General features: G+C 67.1%; 2 protein-coding genes across 2 annotated transcripts in view; one reads left to right on the top strand and one right to left on the bottom strand.

The window, feature by feature from the left end:
* Window positions 1–622: 622 nt before the first annotated feature.
* Window positions 623–23,273, bottom strand: part of BRF1 (BRF1 RNA polymerase III transcription initiation factor subunit) — a 44,774-nt gene continuing 22,123 nt past the window's right edge. The window contains exons 4-18 of the mRNA XM_047735538.1: window positions 22,444–22,475; window positions 20,113–20,185; window positions 15,007–15,156; window positions 13,825–13,918; window positions 12,979–13,105; window positions 12,457–12,496; window positions 12,280–12,372; window positions 8,489–8,758; window positions 7,631–7,692; window positions 7,241–7,322; window positions 7,111–7,166; window positions 5,938–6,194; window positions 4,609–4,660; window positions 4,038–4,206; window positions 623–3,667 (exon numbers count right to left, since the gene is read on the bottom strand). Coding sequence (XP_047591494.1) covers window positions 3,630–3,667; window positions 4,038–4,206; window positions 4,609–4,660; window positions 5,938–6,194; window positions 7,111–7,166; window positions 7,241–7,322; window positions 7,631–7,692; window positions 8,489–8,758; window positions 12,280–12,372; window positions 12,457–12,496; window positions 12,979–13,105; window positions 13,825–13,918; window positions 15,007–15,156; window positions 20,113–20,185; window positions 22,444–22,475 — 1,595 coding nt within the window. The 3' untranslated portion in view covers window positions 623–3,629. The remainder of the gene's footprint in view (window positions 3,668–4,037; window positions 4,207–4,608; window positions 4,661–5,937; window positions 6,195–7,110; window positions 7,167–7,240; window positions 7,323–7,630; window positions 7,693–8,488; window positions 8,759–12,279; window positions 12,373–12,456; window positions 12,497–12,978; window positions 13,106–13,824; window positions 13,919–15,006; window positions 15,157–20,112; window positions 20,186–22,443; window positions 22,476–23,273) is intronic.
* On the top strand, window positions 16,565–18,822 carry BTBD6 (BTB domain containing 6). The gene is made up of 4 exons (XM_047735539.1): window positions 16,565–17,036; window positions 17,146–17,236; window positions 17,375–17,493; window positions 17,632–18,822. The coding sequence occupies exons 1-4, from the start codon at window positions 16,675–16,677 to the stop codon at window positions 18,662–18,664; spliced, it is 1,605 nt and encodes a 534-aa protein (XP_047591495.1). The 5' UTR covers window positions 16,565–16,674; the 3' UTR covers window positions 18,665–18,822.

Here is a 23,273-nt window from a genome sequence, read left to right on the forward strand (position 1 = left end):
GAGGCAGCCCCGGACAGAGCAGACACTGCCCGGGGGACCTCAGTCCCTGGGGGATGCCCAACCCCTGCCCCTCCTCCCCAGAGCCCACTGCCGTCGGGCAGCGCTGGTACCCATGGACGGCAGCCAGTCCCGCCTCTTGCTCGGGGCCCTGACCCAGCCGGAAGCCACCGTGGGGCCGGAGGAGGGCACCTGGTTGGGGGCGGGTTGTGTGAGTCCAGTACACACAAGACTGGGGGATGAGCAGGCTGGTGTGCCCATGGTTACTGGTGACAGTAGCCAGCAGGCTGGGCAGGTGTGGGAGGGTGGTCTTTTGGAGCCACTGGACAGATGTCACTCACCAGGGACAGCTCTGGAGAGGTGGATGCAGAGAGCACTCCTCCCAGCCTCCCCCCTGCCCACCTCTCCATGCCCTCCGGGCCCCGCTGCCTGCCTGGGACACCCCGGAACGGCCGAGGAGGCACTAGCCAGCGTGCCGTCGGGCTGGGTGCAGCCGCAGACCTGGCCCCATCTTCAGAGGAGCCATGGCCCATCTGCCCGCTGCAGCCCTGTCAGAAGGTAACTGTGGTTCCAACCCCAGGGCTCGGGGGATAGGAGGGTACAGGCCCCACAGCTCGGGGCAGGATGGGCGACCAGCAGGTGCTACACACAGACACGAGCCCTGGGTCTTGGGTGACCCTCCTCTCTGGGGAGCAGGCCCCATCTGGCCACAGCCCCCACTGCAGCTCACCTGCCTGCTGGGGCCTGGCGCCCAGAAAGGAGGGGTCCAGTGGCCACAGACAGGTGGGTGTGAACGCACGTGTGTGCATGCAAGGAGCGGCACACACAAGCGCGAGGGTGGCACACGTGGGGACGTGCATGGCTGTGCAGGGACAGGTGTGTCATTGCACACTGCCCTCTGTCCATGCTGGTGCTGGTTCGTCCATCCCGTTCCACCATCACTCAAGCCCTCCCTACATGACACTGGGGAGGGGGCCCGCTGGCCAACGGGGCTGGACATGCCTGCTTGCTGTCTGGGGCCCCCACACAGGAACCCCAGCCTCGCTTGCATGCTGGCCTCAGGTTCCAGCTCCGCAGGCTCAGGGATGGGCACGTGTGTGCTAGTGGGTGGACATGGGCTCCCCGACGGTCAGCACAGACAGGTGTCCAGGGCTCTCAGAATCTCCTCACCACCTCCCCTGGCTCTGCCGTGAGGTAGTGGAAAGCCGTGTGCCCTTCTCAGGACGAGCCTGTGGTCGCCGGCCAGGCCCCGGCACCCAGGAGGGGGATGGCTGTCAGGATGTGGCCCAGGGAGGCCCCCTCCACGCCAACGCCTGTGCCCTTTGGCCTCCCGTGGTGCCGTCCAAGCCGGCAGGCGGTCCACATGCCTCCCGCCCGCAGGGAGGGCCGAGGAGCCCACGCCGGAAGCAGCCTCACCCGCAGGCAATGGCGTGCAGCGGTGGGGGGGGGCGTGTGCTCCGGCCGCTGCCCGGTGCTCCTCCTCGGGGCTGGACCCGGCCCGAGTCAGGCCCCTGGCCCTCGGAGCATCTCAGGGACGCTGACCCTTGGACCCTGGACCGAGTGCTCCCAAAGGCCCTGGCCCTCTCCCTGGCCCGGGCGCCCAGGCTCTCTGAGCCTCTAGTGCCCATTCCTGCCGCCCGCCCTGCAAGAACTCGGGCCAGCAGGTGGTGAAGTGGGGGCTCGAGGTCCTGTCCCAGCCGCTGCAGCCCAAAACCGCAGATGGACAGGCGCAGACAGGCCTGCATGTCCCCCTCAAGCCCACAAATGTGGCCGTGGTGGCCGGCACACAGGGTACGGGGCCACAGCCCAGAGGGACCCTACCGGCTGCTAGCCTGGGCCTCACCCCTGACCAGCACCTTGACCACCACCCAAGCAGGAATACCCCACATGGCCTCCTACCCACATGACCCTCCACACCACACCCTCTCAGGGGACAGTCCTTCCCACCAGCCCTTCTTCCCTGACCCATCTCCAAGCCATGCAGGACCCTGACCCTTCCTGCTTCAGCCAGATCCCGCTCGCTGCCGTCTGCTCCCCAGACCTCATGTGCCAAGAGCCCCACCTGCCCATCCAGCCTCCCCGGGCCTCCTCCCCTCTTGCCTCTGGGCCTTGGCCCCGCCGGCCACCCTGAGCGCCTGCCTCTTCTCTCAAGTGCCCTTCCCCTCTGCCAACGCCCCGTGGGATCCCCTCCCTCCCCTGCCTTGCAGCTGCGGCTCTCCCACTAGCCTCTGCCCGGAAACCCGCTCTGGCCCTGGCTCCCAGTGGAGGCACCTCCCCCTCACTGAGCCCTGTCTCGAAGCCTGCCACGTACACCATGCTGCACCGGCGCCCCGGGTCCCAGAAGGCGACCTGGTCACCTCCAAAGCCACAGCTACGCCTCCACATGGGGGTCCTGTGGGCCCACCACCCTCTGTTCCTGAATGGCACAGCGAACACCAGGGCCAGACGGCCAGTGCCTGAGGCTCCCTGAAGAGCCGCTGCGGCCCAGCCCTCCCTCCCACGAGGGGCCCTGGCCAAGACGGCTGATGCCACGCACAGGCTCAGGCACCGCTTACGGGGGTGGACGTGAGGGGGTGAGGATGAAGCCCGAGCCACGTCCCCACCATCCTTCTGACAACAGGGCCAGGGGCCTGCCGTGTGCCTCTCCCACCCCCACGGGCCGGGCGCCCTGCTGTGGCCTCCCTCCTCCAGGGCCGGCCGCGGAGCCCGGCTGGCCAGCACAGGCCACAGCCTCAGCGAGTGTCTGCTCTGGTAGGTCTTCCTGTCCCGCCGACCGCACAGCCCTCTCCGGCTCTCTGGGGCCCAGGACGGGTGCAGCCAAAGACCTCGAGATTCCCTGCCCACAGACTCGGCCACACTCCTGCCTGGACACAGAGGGCTGAGCCCTGGGGAGGCAACATGGCCTGGCTTGGCTGCCGTCAGGGGGGCCGAGGCCGTGGCCTCGAGGAACAAGAGTTCCTGCCCTGCCTCCCTGGCCATGTCCAGCGCAGCGATGTCCACACTGAGGCCCTCAGAGTGGTCCCTGGGCCTTCAAGTGGCGGGGCTGGGCCCCTAGCTGGAGGGGAGGGCAGTGGTGCGGCCAGGACGCTCCGTCTGCCATCCGTCTACAGACCCTGAGCCAGGCCCCGCTCCAACAAGACCCCGCTCTCCTGACTCCGGCTCGGGGCAGGGTCAGGCCAGCCTCACAGGCTGCACAGGGCACCCCCACGGCCGCTGGGCACCCGACGGTCCCTCATCTGCGGAGAGCACTGCTGACTCAGGTCACTGGCCGCTGGGCCACGCCCGGTGCAGGAGAGGCCGGTCCAGGTGGAGACACGGGGGCGGGAAGGCTGGGCGAGGCACTTCTCAGCCCGGGGAGGGGCGGGGGCTGAGGCACCTAGCTCCGCAGGGGCAGCCCCCCGTCCAGCACTCACTTCCCAGAGTGGGCCTCCTCACGCCTCAGTGTCCTCCCGTGGGGCAGGAAAGGTGCCGCCTGCCAAGGTTCCTGGGCCATAAGACCCACATTGGACCAGACGCGAAGACACCGGCCCAGTCCCCTTGCCGGGCAAACGCCCCTCACGGCGCTCCAGACGGGGTCCTGGCAAGTGCCACGGAGGTGCGGAGCCGCTGTGGTGAGGCTGCAGGGCTGCGGCTCAGTAGCCATCGTCTTCCTCGCCGTCACAGCCATAATCTGTGGGGCACAGAGGAGAGCCGTGGACACCCTGGGGCGGGGCCCACCTGGGCGGCCCCTCCTGGAGGGGCTCAGGCCCCCTCTGCCCGTGCTGTCTTCACCTCCCCAAGGCCCTGGGGCCTGGCTCCCGCTGGCCAGGCAGACCCCTGCAAACTGGAGCCCACCGCCTTCACAGTGCTCGGGCTCCCCACATGGACGCACCGATCTGCATCTTGGTCCCAACCTCCGTCCGGAGTAAGAGGTCTCGTTCAAAGCCGAGAGCTCCGAGTTTAGGGCTAGTCAGGAGCAGAGGATTCGTGCCTTTTTCTAGAAGTAACCCCCGCTCCCACCCAGGGCCTGTCATCCCCATCCCACCTGCAGGGCCCCTCACCACTGCTGCCCATCATCTGCAGGGCGCTGACACAGGGCTCCCCGTCCTCCTCGTCAGGGTCCTCCTCGTCGGGGTCCTCCTCGGGGGGGTAGGACACAGGCCCACTCTCCACCACCGCTGTGGGCCTGACGGGCTCGGCTCCCAGGCTGGGCGAGCTTGGGAGCAAGGTCTGCAACCGGGGCACAGGCTGTGGGAGGCCGCCTGCCCCGGGGGACGGGAGTCACAGCGCCAGCCTGGGCTCCCAGGGCCCACTGGCCCATCTCGTGTCCTGGACACTTCCCAGCCTTCGGAGCGCCCACAGCTCCCAGGCAGCCCCCCTGTCCAGCCCGTCCACATTCACGAGCCCCCATGAGGCTTCCGTTTCAAGGCCACAGGCCTTGCCCAGAGGATGTAGCCCAGCCCCACAGTATGTGGCTGGGGGCTCAGGCCCACTCCCCTGCCACCTGTGGGTCTCAGGACCACTGTGCATGGGCCAGGAGAGCCCACACTCCCTCCCTGCCACGGGCCGACTGCTCAGTGGCTCACAGACACAGTCCCCAGGCCCGTCCCGGGCTGTGGCCGCACAACGTACCTCCCCCACAGCTGCCTTCTTGGCCGGCTGGGCGGACACCATCGGCCTCAACCTGAAAGAGAGCACAGCGTGGCAGCCTCAGTCCAGGCTACAGCCATGGGTCGGGGAACAACAACCAGCCTGCTGAGGGGCGGCGTCTCTGGCCGCTGAGTGCCCAGCCCTAGGGTGAGGATGAGGTCCCCCTCCTCCAACTCTGCTCCCCCAGACCCCACACCCAGAAGCCGGACCCCCTCCTCAGCACTCACCCTGATGTCGCTCCTCCCAGCGGAGCCTCCCGGCCTCACGCTCCTCACCTGTCCCGGCCCAGTCAGCATTCTGCCCCCTCTGCTGGGGCTCACGCCCACCCCGTGCCCCCTCTGCTAGGGCGTATCCTATGTGCACACATGCCCCACGTACGTGCCACACAGAAGTGCGTGACTGACTGCACCTGTCCCCTCCTGACAGCACGATGGGCCCCACGATTCGCCACCCCCATGGGCCAAATGATACCAAGCCTGAGTACCACCCCCTGTGGGGCCACAGCACAGTGGTGGGAGTGGGCATGGGACCGGGGCGGTTGCCGGAAGCTGGAAATCAGGGTTTTTCTGTGAAAACTTCCTTTTTAATGTTGGTAACAAAGCCAGATTTTAGCTCAAAAGCTACGCTGGTCAATGGGAGATAGCCCTGGGCAGACCCGATGCTCATTTGTCATTTGACGAGTAAGAACCTAAAATCGGGGGCACCAGGGGCTCAACGTGTGGAGCGTCTGACTCTTGGCCGAAAGGCTCAGGTCGGGATCCCAGGGCTGAGGGATTAGCCCCGTGCTCTGCTGCACCTGAGTCCTTCCCTCCCGTCTCCTCCCCCTGTTCTCCCCGCACTCACGCTTCTGTGAGCTCTCTCTCCCTGCCTCCCTAAAATAAGTTTTTTTAAAACGTGACCTAAAATTGTACTGCTCCGGGGCTCTCCAGGCTGCCGCCCAGCTGCTGCTGGTCAAGGTTCTGGGAGGTCTGCTTCAGCAGCAGGGTGTGGGGACGGCAGGGAGTGGCTGCAGCGGGAGATGCCTCCCCTGGGCCGTCCTCGGCCCTGGTCCTCCCTACAGCGGGAGGAGAGGCCAACGGGGAGGCTCTACTCTCCCCACTCCACACCCTCCCAGGGAAAGAGGCTGGCTCGCTCCGCCCAGAGACAGAACACAGCCTGCAGGGGAGGACTCCCCCCCCCCAGCCACCCGCCCCCCACACAGACACGGGCCGGCCAGGGCCGCAGGTGCGGCATGGGACCCAGACGTCTGCTCCCAGCATCCAGGTGGGCAACGCACCCCCCCAGGCCTCCTGCCCGTGCCCAGCACAGTACCTCTTCCCCACGCTGCTCACGGGGTCAGCCCCGCTCCTGCCAGCGGGCGTCTTCCTCCGAGACAGCTTCCGGGCGCCAGCCCGCTCCTGGGGCTGCGCGTCGCCCCCACGCAGGCTGCCCCCGCCCTTGCTGTTGAGGTCCTGGAGCACGCTGTAGTTGATCTTGCTGGAGATTTTCTTCTGCTCCAACATCTTTTCGATGGCCTCCCCAGCCGTGCTGGCCTGGATGGGCTCCCGTCGCTTACAAGACTTCTTGGGCTCAACAGAAACAGGGGAGTTACCGCCCCCTGGCGACCTGCTAGGTGTCTCGGGCGAGGTGGGGGTCCTGCCAGCTGGGCCCCGAGGGGGGGGCCAGGCAGCCAGCATGTGCTGGGGAGCCCCACCCCCAGGAGTCCAGGTGTACAGGGCGCTGGCCCAGGCCCCCCAAGGACGGCTCCGACCTCCTCCTCTCAGAAGGGGGAGGCCAGCCCACATCCCTCAGCTGCAGAGCTGATGGCAGGGCTCAGGGTGTGAGGCCTCTCGGGAGGGGTCACCCGCAGTGGCACTGGGAGCTGCCCACAAGCCCACCACGGACACCTGGCTGTGCTGGACGCTGTCGCCACCCGAACAAGGCAGAGCGAGGTGCCGTGCTCTGGACAGATCACCCAGCGTGGGGAGACCTTGTCCTGGGTGTGTGCCACCTACAGGAGCCTGAACTGTGCCTCCTGCCAGCTCCTCCCCTGCCCACCTGCCTGCTGACCACGCTACTAGGGGCCTCAAGCCCAGACCCCAAGCTGCAGACCCACCCCCCGGAAAGGTTCTCAAGCAGACCAGCGACCCACGCTGGGCGCATGCCTAGCTCCTGCCTTTCTTGCTCGGGGGCTCGACCACTCCCTCACGGCCAGAGTCCCTGTCCGGACACACAGAAGCGCAAGCCATGTCTCTGTGACCGCCTGCAGGACGCGTGCGACGAGCAGGCTTTCCCAGGGCCCGGAGAGGGTCCCAGAGCTGGGGCAGGGCCCTCAGTGGGGGTCCCGACGCCCCGACTCAGCCTAAGGACCTCCCCAAAGCTGAGGGTGCATCTGAGGGGAGGCCAGCACCATGCAGGACCGGGTGGCCGGAGCCGCCGCCCTGGGAGACCTCGTGTGACTTGGGGAGGGGCAAGGCGGGTCTCCACGCGCTGAACGAGCCTCACCTTGTGCTCCTTGTAGATGCCCAGCTCCTTCTCCTTCGCGATTCTCGCCTCCTTCTCTGAAAAGCCCCCCACGGCAGGATGAGCAGAGGCCCCGCGGCCCCGGCCCCCGGGCGGGCGGGCGGGCGCTTACCCCTCTGCTCGCGCAGGTACTCGGCGTTCTCCCGCATCCACAGCTCGGCCTTCACGCGGGCTTCCGCCTCGTTCAGGATGTACTGGGCAGAGCAGAGTGCCACACTCAGGCCTCGCTGCCAACACGCTTCCCCACGGACGAGCCGGTCAAGGGCGGGCCCCTGACCCGCGGGCCACAGGCTCCTTACTGGGAGCCAGTCAGCGATGCCCGTCCCCCACAACCCCTGCTGAGGCCGGGAGTGGGGCCGGGTCCACACACCGGCCCGCGGGCACAGAGTGGGCGGACATGGGTTCCAGGGCCATGTGGCCGCGAGAAAGATGCCCCGCTCACGGGAGGGCCTGTGGGGAGGCAGCCTGGGGCCCCGACCGTGCAGACTTCAGTGGAGCTCACCCTGTCAATCTCCAGGTCGTCGATGCCGCTGAGGTCCAGCTCGCCGTCCCCACGCGCTCCGGCTACGGGGAAGCACAGGGCCACGGCGTCTGCGTCAGGTTCTGCTGAGCAAGCGCAGACGTCCCCGGGGCCGTCTCAGGACCCCTTCCAGGATAGGAGCCGCCTCCTCTGGGACCTCGGCTCTGACCAAGGGCTGACCGCAGCCCCCTCGTCGCCGGCAAGCCCAGCCCCCTCCGTGTGCCACTGCATGGCTCACAGCCCAGGGTTGCGTGCGGAAAGGACACTACACTAGCCCCAGCGGACCTCCAGGTCCACTCCCTACGACACAGGCACCTTCAGTGCGGAAGCGTCTGGCTCTCTGCTCACTGGTCCAGGAGACGGGCCCTCAGCCAGTCCTCAGTGATGAACTCGGGACATCCCCAAACCCTGCTGGCCACACCCCCATCCCCTGGGTCAACAGCACAAGCCCCAAACCCAGCAGTTGGGGCAGCCTCTGACCACCAGGTGGTCAGCTCAGACGCAGAGGGACAGGCAGGAAGGAGCCTGCAGCCACCACCCAACCAAGCACACGGCTCTGGCCCAGCCCTGAGCCAGGGGGCCAGCGCAGGAGGTGCCTGGGGGCAGTCGCAAGCCCTGCTGGTACGCAGGGTGTCCTCACACACTGAGGTCGACGACGGCCCACTCCGCCCGGCACGGGGGAAATGGCAGAACCCTCCCGGCCGCCCTCCGTGAGGCCACATCCGTTGGCACCTCTCCCGCCACAGATGGGGCGGGGTGACCTGGACCCAGAGCCCGCGGCCACAGCCCCCACCCCACCTTCTCCCCATCCGCCCCTCCCCGGGCCTCCCTGGCACTCACTGGGCTCCTGGCTCTGGGAGGAGATGCACTCTCGGATAGAGTCTGAGATGCCCAGGCTGGCCGCCGTGGGCAGGGGCCCGAGCAGGGACTCCAGGGCCGGGGGTCGGCTGTCCCCCTCGGGGCCTCCTGCCTCCCCAGAGCCGGAGGAGACGCCGGCGCCGAGCAGCTCCTGGTAGAAGTCCTTGTTGAGGTGGCTGGCGGCGGCCTGCAGCTCCTCGTCCTCGGGGTCCTCCTCGCCAAACAAGCTGGACGTGGAGTCCTCCACAGAGCCTACGGACGCAACACCACACACCCTGAGAACCCTGCAGGAGCCACACCCCACCCCCCCATGCGGGCAGACGCCACCGTCCAGAGGCAGGAGGCACTCGCTCCACTGCGTCGAGGCGGAGCCGCGCGTCGCTGGGAGGTGGCCCCATGTCCAGGTGCCCGCGGGGAGCCCTTGGGGCCTACACACCTGACGCTGCACAGAAAGTCCCTCAAAACGGACGTGACAGCTAAGAGCACCGAAGCTTCAGGAAAGGACGACAGAAAACGTGTGCAGCTTTGAATCGGGCAAAACGTCCGGGTGGGACACGGTCACCCAGCCCTACACGCCCCCGCAGGGCCGCGGCAGACTAGGGAGCTCTGCCCTCCCGTGAGTGCGTGTCCGCAGCACGCCAGGAGCGCGAGGAGAACGCACGACCAACCAAGGCACACGGCGCCGCTGCGGGAAGAAGGCGGGGCGGCTTCTCCGAGACCCGGGCCGTGCCCTGCAGCCGACCCAGCAAGTCCGCAGCTCGGTGCGCACCCTGGTCACGACCACGTGCACATCCGCACGGACGCCTGCACACCTACGTTCCCAGCACCACGTGTGCAACGACCGGAACCTAGAATCACCCCGAATGTGCTCGACCGGCCGCTCTCCCGCACCGTGGACAGGGGCTGCACACGCCGACCTGCGCCGTCCGCCAGAACGGGGCCGCCGGAGGGCAGTCAAGACACGCCACACCGTCCGTGGACACAGAACTCTAGAAAGCACGACTGACCCCGGGGCGGAGACTCACCAAGTGGCTGCATCTCCACGTCGCGCTTTGTCCGACGAAATTTGTGAACGTCGCCCAACACAGCGATTGACGTTCAGGACGTCCGCCCCCGAACGCCTCCCCCTGCTTTCCAACGCGAGAGCTCCCGTAAGCACGGAGCCTCCCGCGGCACCTCACGTCTCTGTGACCTTTTCTGTGCGGGCAAAAGGCCGTCCGATTCCTTGTGCACAGGAAAGTCGTGCAGGGCGGTGAGCCTTCCCGGCACCCCGCCGCGCCCCTACCCCAATGTCTGGGCGCCCCCGCACCCTGCACGTCCACACTCCTGTCCCACAGGCTGGGCCTCGGGAGCACCTGCAGAGTCAAGCCTCCCCACTGGCCTCCTTGCTCCCAGCCCCCGGCCCCTCCAGCCTGAGTTAGACCGTGTCATCCCTCGGCCCCCACTCGGGACCTCCACAACCCGACTGCACCCCATGTGAGCACCAGCTCCCCCATGCCGCTACAGGTCTCCCTTCCTTCCCCAGGCCTCTCCCGAAATGTTGCCTGCCCTGGCCGGTCCCCTCGGCACTGCGTGGCAGCTGGAGGCTGGGCAGGGAGCTGGGGAGCTGGGCAGGAGGGTGGCACGCAGGCCTCCTGGGTCCCATCACTGGTGGATGACCCCACCTAGCTTCGGGCTCAGTCCAGACAGAGAATGAAATGTCTGCCACCCATGACATAGGAAAGCAGAGACGTGGGGAGCAGGGAAGAGGGAGCGCACCCCCGTCGTTCCCGTCAGAACAGGTGTGAGAAGCTGAGCCTGGGGCAGGAGGTGGGGGGGCCTGCTGGTGGCCGACCGCCGGCCAGCTTCCTCACGGCTGGGGCAGTGCACAGAGGTGCTGTGCAGGAAACGGCAGAAAGAAAACCACGGGTGCGGAGCCAGGCCTCCCCGCGTGCAGAGAACCCCGCCCGAGTCACAGGCGCACTGGGGATGGGCTCCGACTACTAGAGGAGAAAAGCTTCCGGCTGGGGCACCACAGAGTCACACGCCGCACACACGCCCCCATGTCAGAGCACGGCAGTCGCCACACAGGCAAGCGGACACTGGCCACCTCCGTCCTCAAGGCATCACCGGGCAGAGTGAGGACCAGAAGAGCTAGCAACACCCTGGGGGACGCAGGGGCTCACGGGTGTCCCCAACCACAGACGACCACAAGGGGCACAGCACCAGTGACACCCCCACACATGGGGACAGGCGTGGACACTTGGAGCAAGACCGTAAGACAGACGGCGCTGCCCCAGCTGCAGACCATATGCCTGTTGGGAGCGTCAGCCTCGAAGGGAAACGCGAGCAGAACCCTGGGCAGCATGGAGCTCTGAAGAGGCCCACGGGCTCCCTGCGCACACCCCGAACACCGGCGCAAACCCCTCGGGCAGCGGCTCCGGGGGCCAGAGAGTGGGAGGGGCTGAGGGAGCAGAGTGGGGGGTCACCGACGCAATGATGACGCAGTGCAGACGCGGCACTCGCGGGGAGCCAGTAACTACTGACCAACCAGAGAGAGCCAGGCAGAGAGACAACAGCCCCGCAAGGACACGAGCAAACGCACAGACCGTGGGGCCACCCGGCCAGGGCATCCCTGGGGGGGCAGGTCGCACTGAGCCCAGGAAACCCTATGTGCTCTGCACGGGTCCCACAGATGTCGAAGCGCTCACCGATGGCCCAGACAACAACCAGCGAAAACTGTGCGTGGGCACGGCCCTCTCAGGACAAGGTGGCACCCAGCCCCAAGCCAGCACCATGTCCTGGGCGGCACCTGGGCCACATGCCCGTGGCCACCACTGCCACTCAGCAGGGGCTGAAGGGCCAGGCCACGGCCTGGGCGTCGGGAGATGTCAGCAGGCCGGACGTCAGTGGTGAGCACAAAGCAGCGGTCTTTGCAGAAGACACGGTCACTCATGTGGAAAACCCGTGGCGGAGCGCGCAGCAGCGAGGGTAGACACAGAATTCTGACCCATGAGTGCACAGAAGCTGACCTGGAAACCTGGGGCTTCCACATCTGGCAGCAGCGGAAGATGGGGAAGGACCCTGCTCAGGGCAACAGCACTGGGCAGGTGGCCTGGCCCAGAGAGTGGTTCAGGAACACCCACGGGGTGGGAGATGTCCACTCTTGGGAGTGGGTCCACGGGGCGCTGGGCTGGGGCAGGGGCCGGGGAGCAGTGGCACCCGCCCTCCAGACAGTCCGAGGCAGGGGTGGTAAGCACCAGGCCCTGCTGAACCAGAGAGACGTATAACGGGGCCCCAAGGACTGGGCAGGAAGGCAACATGGGAGCGTCCAGGAGTGAAAGAAAGAGCCCGTGTGCGCGGAGACCCGTGCATGGGCACAGCAGCTCTGCAATGCCCCCTGCTATGTGGGAGCCACGACGGGGAGGAGGACGCCAACGGGGAGGAGGACGCCGCAAGGCTGCGGGGACGGTACAGGCGTGGAGCCGGAGGTGGCAGGAAGGGGTTCCGGGGGCAGTGGCGGAACAGTCCGGAATTAAGATCTGGGTGCCGAGGACCAGCTTCCCCCGAAGGCTAGAACCTGGGGGCACAGAGGTCCCGGGAGCAGCTGGACACCCAGCACAGCACGTCAGGGTCAGGTGGTGTCCGGGGCTGGGACCCTGTAAAGGGGGGCCCTGCGGCCCTGGACGGGGCAGCAGCAGACAGGGCCAGAGGCTGGCCAGCGGGGAGTGCCTGGCGTGGGTGACGTGAGCAGGGCTGGCCCTGCAGGCCGTGGGGGACGCAGCTGCGCTCACCGTCTCTGGTCAGGCTGGCGAGGGCCCCCTTGGCCTTGGGCCGGCTGTTCTCCAGCTCGCTCTCGATGGCGTCCTGATAGCTGGAGATCTCACCTGGAGGGGCGACCGCGCACACTGAGCTCAAGCCCACTGCTCTAGGGGCCGGAGGCACCTGTCGCGGTGAGGCGGGCGGGTTACCTTCCACGTCCTCCAGTTTCTTGGACAGGACTTGCTCGAGCTGAAACAACAGTGGGGACGAGGAGGCCGTGTGCGGGAGCGGCGAGCTTCATGGTGCTCGGGTCCCCAGCCCCCCAGACACGTGCCGACTCCCGCGCCGAAGGAACCGGACTGCGCTGAGAGCGCCCAGGTCAGAGCCGGGGCTGACCCTGATGGCTGTGGGGAAGATGTGGGGGCCATCGAGGGACCTGGCACCCCACGTCCCATGCTCCCAGGGCTCAGCCCCTACCTCCACCTGTCCGCCCACCTCCCCCTGCATGCCGTGGGGACACAGACCCAACCCGGCCCATCTCGAAGTAAGAACAGGACACAGGACGTGGTAACGCCGCGGGATGCCGGCGTGCTGCGTGGCCCAGGCACGGCCCAGGCACGGCACAGGCACGGCCCAGGCACGGCGCAGGCACGGAGCAGGCACGGCGCAGGCACGGCGCAGGCATGGCCCAGGCACGGCGCAGGCACGGCCCGCCAGCACAGGGCACTCACCTGCTTCATGCGTAGCTTCCGCTGCCCGGCGGTGTACGACGGGGGGTCGCACTCCCCCTCCAGGTCGATCTTCATGAACTCGTCCACGGTGAGCTGGCTCGTTGGCGTGTCTTCAAACTCCGTCAGCCTGCGACAGGAACGCCCCTGGAGAAAGCCGCCTGGCGCCCCAGCCACGCTCGGCTATGAGCCCTCCTCGCCGCGGCCAACAGCAGGGCCCCGGGGAGGAAAGGCCACGCACGCTGGCCGCTCCCACGGGGAGACTCAGAGAAGGCCCAGACGCAAGGAGGCCAAGCCAGCAGCCCCAGGGAGCCGCCAGCTAGACCTTACCCACGTCTCCTACGACCCGCGAGACGTCCAAGGACAAACAACTTTTTCTCAGCAAAAAACTTCCAAAGAGAACTAGACATCAGACGTGCAAGATACTTTACCTGCTTCAGAAAGTGCCGCAGGCTACGACCTCAGACGAGAAACACCTCGCACGTGGCACATTCACAGTGAGAACGGCCACGACACAGGGGCCAGCGATCGGGCTCCCGACAACCCCATCCAGCCCACCCGCGGCCGACACTGCCGCTGAGCTCGGCCACCCCACAAACACCGCAGCTCACAGCGGGGGCTTGTGGACACCCGGGCTTCCTGGGGGGGCTCTCCGTGCACCAACCTACCTTGGGGTGTGGGCAGAAGGGCCACTGCAGGCGCAGCTGCAGGAGGGAGGCAGGCAGCCCCTCGAGGACCCGGGCCGTCCTGGGTCCCGGTCAGACCAGTGGACGGCAGGACCGCAGAGGTAGGTGTGGCAGCACACAGAGCAGGTGCCTGAACCCCAAGCCACGACCAAGAGCCACCTACCTCTTGCGCAGTGTGGACTCACACACCTTGACCACGCTGATGACCTCTTTGACGGTTCTCCGGAAATCGTGCATCCGGGCCGCAACGAGAAGTGCTGGAAAGAAGCACGACGGGGCAAGGGACGGGGGAGGTCAGGCCTCGGGATGGGTCAGGGTGGTGACCTCGGCGGTGCAAGTCCTGCCCGGGAGGCCTGTGGGGGCTCACGGCGGCTGACCGTTGCCCAGTGCTCGTGACGGTCCCACACCCGAGAGCCACAGGCTGCTTTGCGTGCAACTACGCCACAGCGGGGAGTCAGAAAGTGCGTCGTCGCGCCTTCCGTCTCAAACACAGAGAACGAAACGCATCTCCTGAGAACCTCGTGTGACCCCTCAAAGCTGGTGAGCGAACTCTGAGGTGACTCTCAACCAGCACCCGTTGGCAACAGAGGTAAGGATTCTGGGAACACGGCCCAGGTTGGGGAGAGAAGGGAGCGGCCCCGTGAGGCGGCCATAGCCAGGCAGACTGGGAGAGGCCCACAGTGGGCCACGTGCCGCGGAGCACGGGAACGCAGGCTCTCGGCATCCCAGGAAGGACCAGAGCCAGGGGCGAGGGGGTGGGGGTGTCCTGGAGTAAAGGCCACCAGACAGGCGTAAAGGCCTGCTAGGGAGGACTCCAGGCCCAAGGGCTACGTCAGACCCCAACGTGTCAGGGACAGAGCTAGAGAACACAGAGGGAGACCGAACAGCCACCCTTCGGGGGGCCAAGGAGCCAGCCCAAAGGGCCGGGGATCATCAACAGTAGTGACTTGGCACTAGGGACAGGGCTGGCCTCGTGGGAGCCCTCGAGGGACAGGATAGCTCTGGAGACAGTAACCCCCACAACCAGCAGAGCCTGGCCCTCCTGACCCCAGGCCATCCTACCTGCCCCACAGAGACCCGAGGGTGCCTGGGCCTCCTGATCCTGGGCCTCCAGAGCCCGGCTGTCCCATTTGCGCCACAAAGACCCAAGGGGACCTGGCTCTCCTGACCCCGGGCCATGCTACCAGCCCCACAGAGACCCGAGGGAGCCTGGGCTATCCTACCCGCCCCACAGAGATCCGAGGGGACCTGTCCTGCTGACCCCATGCCGTCCTACCCACCCGATGGAGACCCGAGAGGACCTGGTTCTCCTGACCCCAGGCCTCCTGACCCTGGGCCATCCTACCTGCCCCGCAGAGGCCCGAGGGGCGCCGGCCAGTATGCATCCAGTCTCTCTTCATCCGCTGCAGGAGCCTCAGGGCCGTCATGGACACCTCGTGATTCTTCTCCCCAAACTCCAGCAGGTGAGCAAAGCGCGGGATGTACAGGCACGGATCTGCCGCAGACGGGGACGCCTCAGTGCCACCCAGGGTGCGTCCCCCTCCCCCCCAGGCCCCGTGGAACATGTGTGTTCCAGCTCTGGGTGGCACACAAACACCACCCAGCAGGATACCCGTCCTTGGGGTGACCCTCCTGCTCCTCCAACTGCACGGCTTCCCCAACCCTTGGTGGGGGCTGGTGGCCCCCGTCCCTCCCACAGCAGCCACAGGGGTCGGGCGCTAAGCCTGCACGGGCACCAGCGTGCTCGTGGGCACACGCGACACCTTGCTGCTGTGTCTGGCACCTGACAGGTCGCGACTGGGACAGAGCCTGCCTGCCCCCAACTCGCCAGCTGAGTTCACCATCCGAAACTCAAGCCGCGGCTTCTCCCTGCCGTCTGCAGGTGCGTGGGCAGCTCTTCAAGTGACCGTACTTCTCCGCGCGGGGAAAGCTCAGGAGGGACCCGTGCACACACGCACGCGCACACACACTCTCCCTCCCTGGGAGGGAGCTGACCGAATCATGTGGGGCCGCTGGAACATCAGGGGCCGGACTTGCTCTGGACGGGATCGTCAGGAAGTCCTTGCTGAGGCCTGAAGAGGGAGCTCCCTGAGGGGCCACAGGCCAGCCAGAAAGCAGACGTGTGGGGCAGATGGTGACCGGCAGGACCCTGCTGTCCACCAACATCAAGCACCCTCCTTCAGGGGGCCAGTCAGTCCACATCCACGAGGGGCCACGGGACTGAGCTCCGGCCCCTGGAAGCCCCATATGGGCTGGCACCGGCAGTGCCCCGCAGCCAGCCGGGCGGCGGCCAGGAGAGCCTGGAGACACCGCGGACAGGGAGCCTCCCAGGATGCTCTGCCTCAGGCGCCCCAAGCGCAGACGGCCACAGAGAGACGAGCTCCGCGGGCGCCTCTAAACAGCGACCTTCAAGGACAACCTGTCCGGGAAGCTGCAAACTCAAAGGTTCAGCGGACCGGCAAGGACCAGGGTGCCAGGGAGGGCACTCCCTCCGCTAAGGGCCTGACTTGGGCTCAGGTCACGACCCCGCCCCACCTTCGGGCTCCTTCTCTGCCCCCGCCTGGGATGAAGGTGGAACCCGCGAGACCGCACTGTAGGCGGAGCGCGGCGAGCCCACGGGGGTTCAGGGAAGGTCCAGCCGGGGCGCCCAGCGGCCCCCCAGGAGCGATCGGCCGGGCAACAGGGCCCCCGGGGGACGAGAGCAGTCCCGGAGGCCACAGCAGCGCGCGCACACGAGCAGCACGACTAGGCGCGCGCACCCCCGCCTCCCGAGAGGGCCCCCCCGCACCGAGACTCACGCGCGTCCGCGCGAGGGAAGGGGCGGGGCGGCGCGAGCCGCGAGCGCGCACGTCGTCCGCGCGGCGGGGTAGGAGGGGCAGAGAGGCGTGACGCGGACTGACGCGCAGGCGCCGGGCGGCAGGGCGAGGGCGGCCGGGACGGCGCCCCCTGCGGCCGGGCTGCGGGCTGCGGGCTGCGGGCTGCGGGCCGGCGGGCGGGCGAGCGGGGCGGCCCCATGCTGCTGCCCCTAGCCTGCCTGCACGGCCGGGTGGCGCAGTGCCTCACGGCGCTCCTGGTGCTCGCGGAGCCGCCCCCCCGGCCCCGGCGCGGCGCTCGGGCGCTCGGTCCCCCGCCGGCGCGCACGGAGGCCGCCCTGCCCGCGAAGATGGCCGCGGAGCTGTACCCGGCCGCCGGCGCCGCAGCCGCCACCGCCACGGACATCGCCAACAGCAACGCCGCCGCCGCCGCGGGCAGGAAGGGCCCGCCCTGCGCCCCGCCGCCCGCCCCGCCGCCGCCCGCGCCCGCGCCGCCCGCGCCCGACAACAACAACTTGGAGAGCCCCAGCTGGCAGTCGGTGCACCCGACCCTGCGCGAGCGGTGAGCCGGGCCGCGCCCCGCCCCGGCCTGACCTGACCCCCGCGCTCCGTCCCGGCCTGACCCCCGCGCCCCCGCCCCGGCCTGACCCCCGCCCGTCTGCCCTTTGCAGGAACGCGCTCATGTTCAACAACGAGCTCATGGCCGACGTGCACTTCGTCGTGGGGCCCCCGGGAGCGGCCCGCAGGGTGCCCGCCCACAAGGTGAGGGCTCGCCCGGCCCTTCCCGGGGCGCCCTCCCCAGCCCGGGGGGGGGGGAGGGGGCGTTCGCGGCTTCCAGGCCTCCGCCGGGGGCGGGGCGGGGCGCGGCTCGGCTCAGGGCAGCTCCGGTGTCCTCCGCAGTACGTCCTGGCCGTGGGCAGCTCCGTCTTCTATGCCATGTTCTACGGCGACTTGGCCGAAGTCAAGTCGGAAATCCACATCCCCGACGTGGAGCCCGCCGCCTTCCTCATCTTGCTCAAGTAAGCGCCCCGCCCGGGGCGCAGGGAGGGGCGGGCGCTGGTGCCCGCGGCCGTGGGGTGCTCCCGCCGCCCTGGGCCAGGCCCCAGCGGCTGGCCACTCTGAGCAGCCTGTGACGCAGCTCCCCCCCCCCCCCCCAGGTACATGTACAGCGACGAGATTGATCTGGAAGCCGACACGGTGCTGGCCACCCTCTACGCTGCCAAGAAGTACATCGTCCCCGCTCTAGCGAAAGCCTGTGTCCACTTCCTGGAGACGAGTCTGGAAGCCAAAAACGCCTGCGTCCTGCTGTCGCAGAGCCGGCTGTTTGAGGAGCCGGAGCTGACCCAGCGCTGCTGGGAGGTCATCGACGCGCAGGCCGAGATGGCTCTGCGGTCTGAAGGCTTCTGTGAGATCGACTGGCAGACGCTGGAGATCATCGTGACGCGGGAGGCCCTCAACGCCAAGGAGGCGGTGGTCTTCGAGGCCGTGCTCAACTGGGCCGAGGCAGAGTGCAAGAGACAGGGCTTGCCGGTCACCGCGCGCAACAAGAGGCACGTTTTGGGGCCCGCCCTCTACCTGGTCCGAATCCCCACCATGAGCCTGGAGGAGTTTGCCAACGGCGCTGCCCAGTCAGACGTCCTGACCCTGGAGGAGACCCACAGCATCTTCCTGTGGTACACGGCGGCCAACAAGCCCCCACTCAGCTTCCCCCTGACCAAGAGGAAGGGCCTGGCCCCGCAGCGCTGCCACCGCTTCCAGTCGTCCGCCTACCGCAGCAACCAGTGGCGCTACCGCGGGCGCTGCGACAGCATCCAGTTCGCCGTGGACAGGAGGGTGTTCGTTGCGGGGCTGGGCCTGTACGGCTCCAGCGCTGGGAAAGCCGAGTACAGCGTCAAGATCGAACTCAAGCGGCTGGGGCTGGTGCTGGCGCAGAAGCGGACCAGGTTCGTGTCGGACGGCTCCAGCAGCACCTTCCCGGTGTGGTTCGAGCACCCCGTGCAGGTGGAGCAGGACACCTTCTACACGGCCAGCGCCGTCCTGGACGGCAGTGAGCTCAGCTACTTCGGGCAGGAAGGCATGACGGAAGTACAGTGCGGCAAGGTGACCTTCCAGTTCCAGTGCTCCTCGGACAGCACCAACGGGACCGGGGTGCAGGGCGGGCAGATCCCCGAGCTCATCTTCTACGCCTGAGGGGCTGAGGGGCGGCGTGGCCGTGCTAGGTCGGGCACCTGGAGGAGGCCTCTCTCTGCGGCCAGCCCTGCCGGGAAGGGACGTGCGGGAGACGGTGCGACCCCATTGTCCCCCGCCAGCTGCCTTACTGACATCATTAAAGGCTTCGCTTCTTTCTATCTCTCTTGTCCGTGGTCGGCGGCGGCCCAGAGCAGGAGCCAGTGGCTCTCCCGCACGCCGGGCCGGGGGTTCCGAGTTCTGGCTGCTGGGCGGACCCGGGGGCACAAGGCAGGCTTCGTACAGGCCCCTCCCCCAGGGCCCACACCGCCTGCTTGGTGGGCTCTGCCATCCCTCCCGCCCCTGAGTTCGCGGCCGTACCACGCTTAACCTGAAACCTTCCCTTCAAACCAAAATTGGGAAAAGTCACCTAAAACTCCACGTCTAACTGCATTTCCACAACATGGCTTCCACGAAACAAGAGCCTCCAAGAAGGAAGCGAGCGAGGGACTGGGAAGCGGAGACACGCTCTCCCGCACGCCTCTGAACGGCGTGTCCCTTCCAGCACACAGAGAAGCCTCCACAGCTAAGCCGTGCTTCCTAGTTCCAAACAAACTGCCGGGGGCCGCCTGTCCCTGCGTGTGTCTGTCCGCTTCCGCGGTGGGGCTGGCTTGGAATGCTCTGGAAGAGGCCGGCTGTCTGCTTGCCTCGCACCTCCTGAGGCCTCCCAGCCTCTCAGACAAAGCCGTACTGGATCTGAGGGTGGTGGAGCGAGGTGGGGCTCTCTGCCGGCCTCGGGCTGCAGGCCCCAGACGGCCCCGTGCAGGCAGGCTTCGGGGTAAGACAGGCTCTCTGGGCCCTTGGCCTCTGTCCTCCCAGGCTGCACACACTCTGTGGACAGTTTCTGAGAAACCTCAGCTTGACCCCCGGAGGGCGGGGCCGTGTCACTCGGCATAAGGACGTGGCCTCTTGGAAGGGGGTCTAGCCTGGCCTAGCTAAGCAGCCGCGTCCCTCTCCTGACCCACGCCGCCAGACCCTGGCTTCCCAGCCCCAGGGGACCACCCTGCACCCCCCGCCCACCCCCCACCCAGCTGCACTCTGTTCCTTGAGATCCACGTGTAGAGGATGGCGGGTGGCACGGGGAGAGGCCCCCACTGGCGACTGACAACGCTCCTCTCGGGAAAGCCCCCGGGGAAGGCAGAACAGGCTAGGGAAGCCCCCACTCCATCCATCGGGGTCCTGCCTGCCCCAGACAGTGGATAGGTGGGGCCTGTTTCCCTCTGTGGCCTCGACACCTGCCAGGGACTGACCATGGGCGCGCTGCATTCAAGCCAGAGGTAACCCCCAAGCTGTCGGGCTCTCGGCTCCCTCAGATCTCCCTTACTGCCTGCTGAAGCTCCTGTCCCTGCACAGGACCCCCTCCCACTCCGAGCTCCGGCCCAGCTGCGGCCCCCCTGCCAGCCCCGCCGTACCTATTGCCGGTGCGTTGATGCACAGCTCCCTTGCCAGGAGGAGGAAGGTCTTCCCCAGCACATACACGTTCACCTGTGAGGAAGAGGCCACAACTGAGGAGGGCATCGGGGTTTCTGAAACGTTTGCTCGGTTCCCTACAACACGCGTTTCACCATTCAGTCCGACAGGTCCCACGTCAGAGCTCCTGGTGCTCCTGCCTGCCCCCGTCCCCACGCCCACCCTGCTTCCCGATCCCAGACAACGTCTCCAGACCCTACCCCTGTCTCCGCAGTGACTGCATTTGCTAAGAGAAACCGCTGAGAGCGGTGTGCACGCCCGGAGTTCACTGTGTGATTCACATCAGTATGCACCCCTGCATGCCCCTGCGGGCCGTGGCCTCAGCCCCTCCCTGGGATCCTTGTCTGTGTCCCTGTGGGCCCGCTCCGTCCTGGCCGTGGCTCTCTGCAGGTCTCAGGGCTGCCCCTGCCCCAGCTGCTCCCATCAAGCCCAAAGCTGCTGTGGAGTCCGCCGCCCCACCAGGTTCCTGGCAGGTGGACACGGGGTCTAGGATTCCGGGGTGCAGACCAGCAGCATGGCCAGCCTGGGGTTTCACGCAGTCCCAGGCCGCATGAAGGCCTGGCGGGGGGCCTGTGGGTAAGGGGCTTCTGAGCCGTGTTTGATGGCAGGCATGGGAGAAGCTGTTCCGTGTGGATGAGGTGCACAGTTGGGAAAAGCCTGGGCTTAGCCCCTTCAGCCCAAGCTGGAGAGAGGCCTGGCCCCTGCCCCTGCCCCTTAGCCTCGTGCCCAGGGAGCTACCAGAAAAGACCAGGAAGAAGAGTCCAGAGCGCCCGTCAGGGGCCCCCAGGCAGCACAGACTGGTGCCTCTGGCCGTCCCAGGTCCTCTGGAGAAGATGGAGGGGGTGTGGGCGCTGCACTTCACACCCAGGCCGCCTTCTCCAAGCCCCCTTCACAGGGCTGGTGGCCCCCAGAGCTTGCCTTCTGAAAGGAGTCTGCCCCGGCCTGCCCACCAGGGTGCACGCGCAGTGAGCGTGTCGGTGTGTGCGCGTGTGGAAGCGTCTCCTAGCAGCACCCCGAGCTCCTGCACCCTCCTAGCCTCATGCCCCCTGGGACCAGGGTGGCACTCACCTGCCCCTCTCCACTGCAGCAGAACCACCCTGACCCACCGCCCCCTTCCCATCTCCCACCTCCCTGACCCTGGCCCAGGCAGACAGAGACCTGCATGAGAAGGGCTTTCTACAAAGTCAAATGTTTACAAGGCCGCGCTTGGACAGCGCACAGGGTCGCTGCCAGAGACGCTGACGGTCATCGGCAGGCGTTAGAAACAGTGACACGGACACTGACGACCCCTCCCTGGGTCTATGGCTCGTCTCCGTGGAGGCGGCTGGTCACGGCTGGCTGTGGCTGGCCAGTCTTCCCACTCCTGTCCACCAGGCAGATGGGCTCTGCATGAAGACAGCCGAGTACCCCTGTGCCAGCCACAAGTTCATGGGGTGTCGGACCCCCCCAGTCCCCCCTGGGGGTGCTCAGTGGAAACTGAACTCTGAGCCTGTGTCAGCCCTTGGGAGCCCCACACCAGCCTCCCTCCGACCTTGCTGGAAAGTCCAGGAAGCGGCGCGGCGCGAGGAGTGCTGGGCTCCCCCGTTCCGACAGGTCGCAGACCACTTCAGCAGGATTCCCAAGAGATGCCGTGTATACACGCACACGGGCAGCCTCTGCTTACGCAGAAGGCAAGCTCCGTCAGCGCGAGGGCCCTGTGGCGTGTGGGGCACCCCCACCTGACCAAGCCTTCCTCAAAGGCATGGGATCTCTGTGGGACCCACACACACTCTCACACGGTGATCACATCTGTTTTCCGTGCCCCCCTGCTCTTTCCGAGCCCTCTGTGCAGTGATCCCCCCGCCTGCCCCAGCGCTGTCCCCAGGGACAGGATGCAGAACCTCGATGACCCCGCCCCTATGACTGTCCCATCCGCACAGGTGGCCCCATGCTAGGTCCTTCTATCATCTTCAGTAGTTTGGAAACAAGGGAAGCAACGGAAAATGCTTTCCTGGTACCCACACAGGGTCCCTAAGTAGACTACGGTGTGGGCTTTTATACTGCTGAAGAAACCTGCGTTTCAGTGCTTTTTCTGTTAGAGCATTTCCTTCCCTCTGACCAAGTTCTCCAGGGTCTTTCCACTGCTTCTGAGGCCAAGGCCGCCCGGCCCCCAGTGACCCCATGTTTACTGGCCCCCACCCAGTGTGTCCTCTGTTCTGAGGACCAGTCTCCAGGCTGTGGGGTGCAGCCCCCACCCCCCGTGGGAAAGAGGCTCAGGAGGGAAGCCGGGATACCTGGAGCAGGTCGCTGAGGTCGAGGAGCATGTCTGTGGCGGGAGTCAAGGAACGTCTGCACCCGAGCCCCCGGGCTCCAGGACCCAACCACTTCCCAAGACGCAGACCCAGCCCCCGGCCACAGCACCTCGTTGCAAATCCAGGCTCAGCACTGGGTCTCCCTGGACGGGTGAGGGGCCGGCGTCAGGCGACCAGAGCCTGGGAACCACACCCCGGGGCCAATGAAGTCGCCCTTCACAGAGCACCCCTGCCCCCCATGGACACAGCCCAGGAGCCCAGGACACTCACTCCATCCCTCGGTAGCTACGGAGAGCCTACCAGGCGCTGCACGGGGCCAACGCGTGGCTCCTGGGGGACAGACACGTAGCTAGTCCCCTTTGGTGGCTGATGGCACCTCCATGGTGCTGGTGTTTGAGGGGACAGCTGTGGGGACTCCGGCATGGGACCTGTCCTCACTCTTCAGCAGATGATTAAAGACTAACCAGATCATGTCCTCCGTGACCTGGAACCCAGGGGGACACACACAGAACACAGGACGCCAGCTGCCGGGGAAGGCACCCGGTCAAGTGTGCTGAAATGTCTCATCACTCACGGGTCTGCTGCGGCTTTGAGAGGGTAACGGAGAGAGATCAGAGCCAGACCACGTGTCGGGAGGGAGACCCCAGGCCCACGCACAGAGGAAGAAAGAGGCCCCGATGCCACGGCCCCACGAGGTCCCGGACACCCCACCACCACCTCCAGGGCCTGGACTGAGGGGCAGGCTTGCTTCTCGCCGTCTCTGAAGGCGTGTCCTCGGGCAGTAGGGTCACCACCAGATGACAGGGTGCCGG

The sequence above is a fragment of the Lutra lutra genome, chromosome 7 (genome assembly GCF_902655055.1).
Source record: "Lutra lutra chromosome 7, mLutLut1.2, whole genome shotgun sequence".
NCBI lineage: Eukaryota > Metazoa > Chordata > Mammalia > Carnivora > Mustelidae > Lutra > Lutra lutra.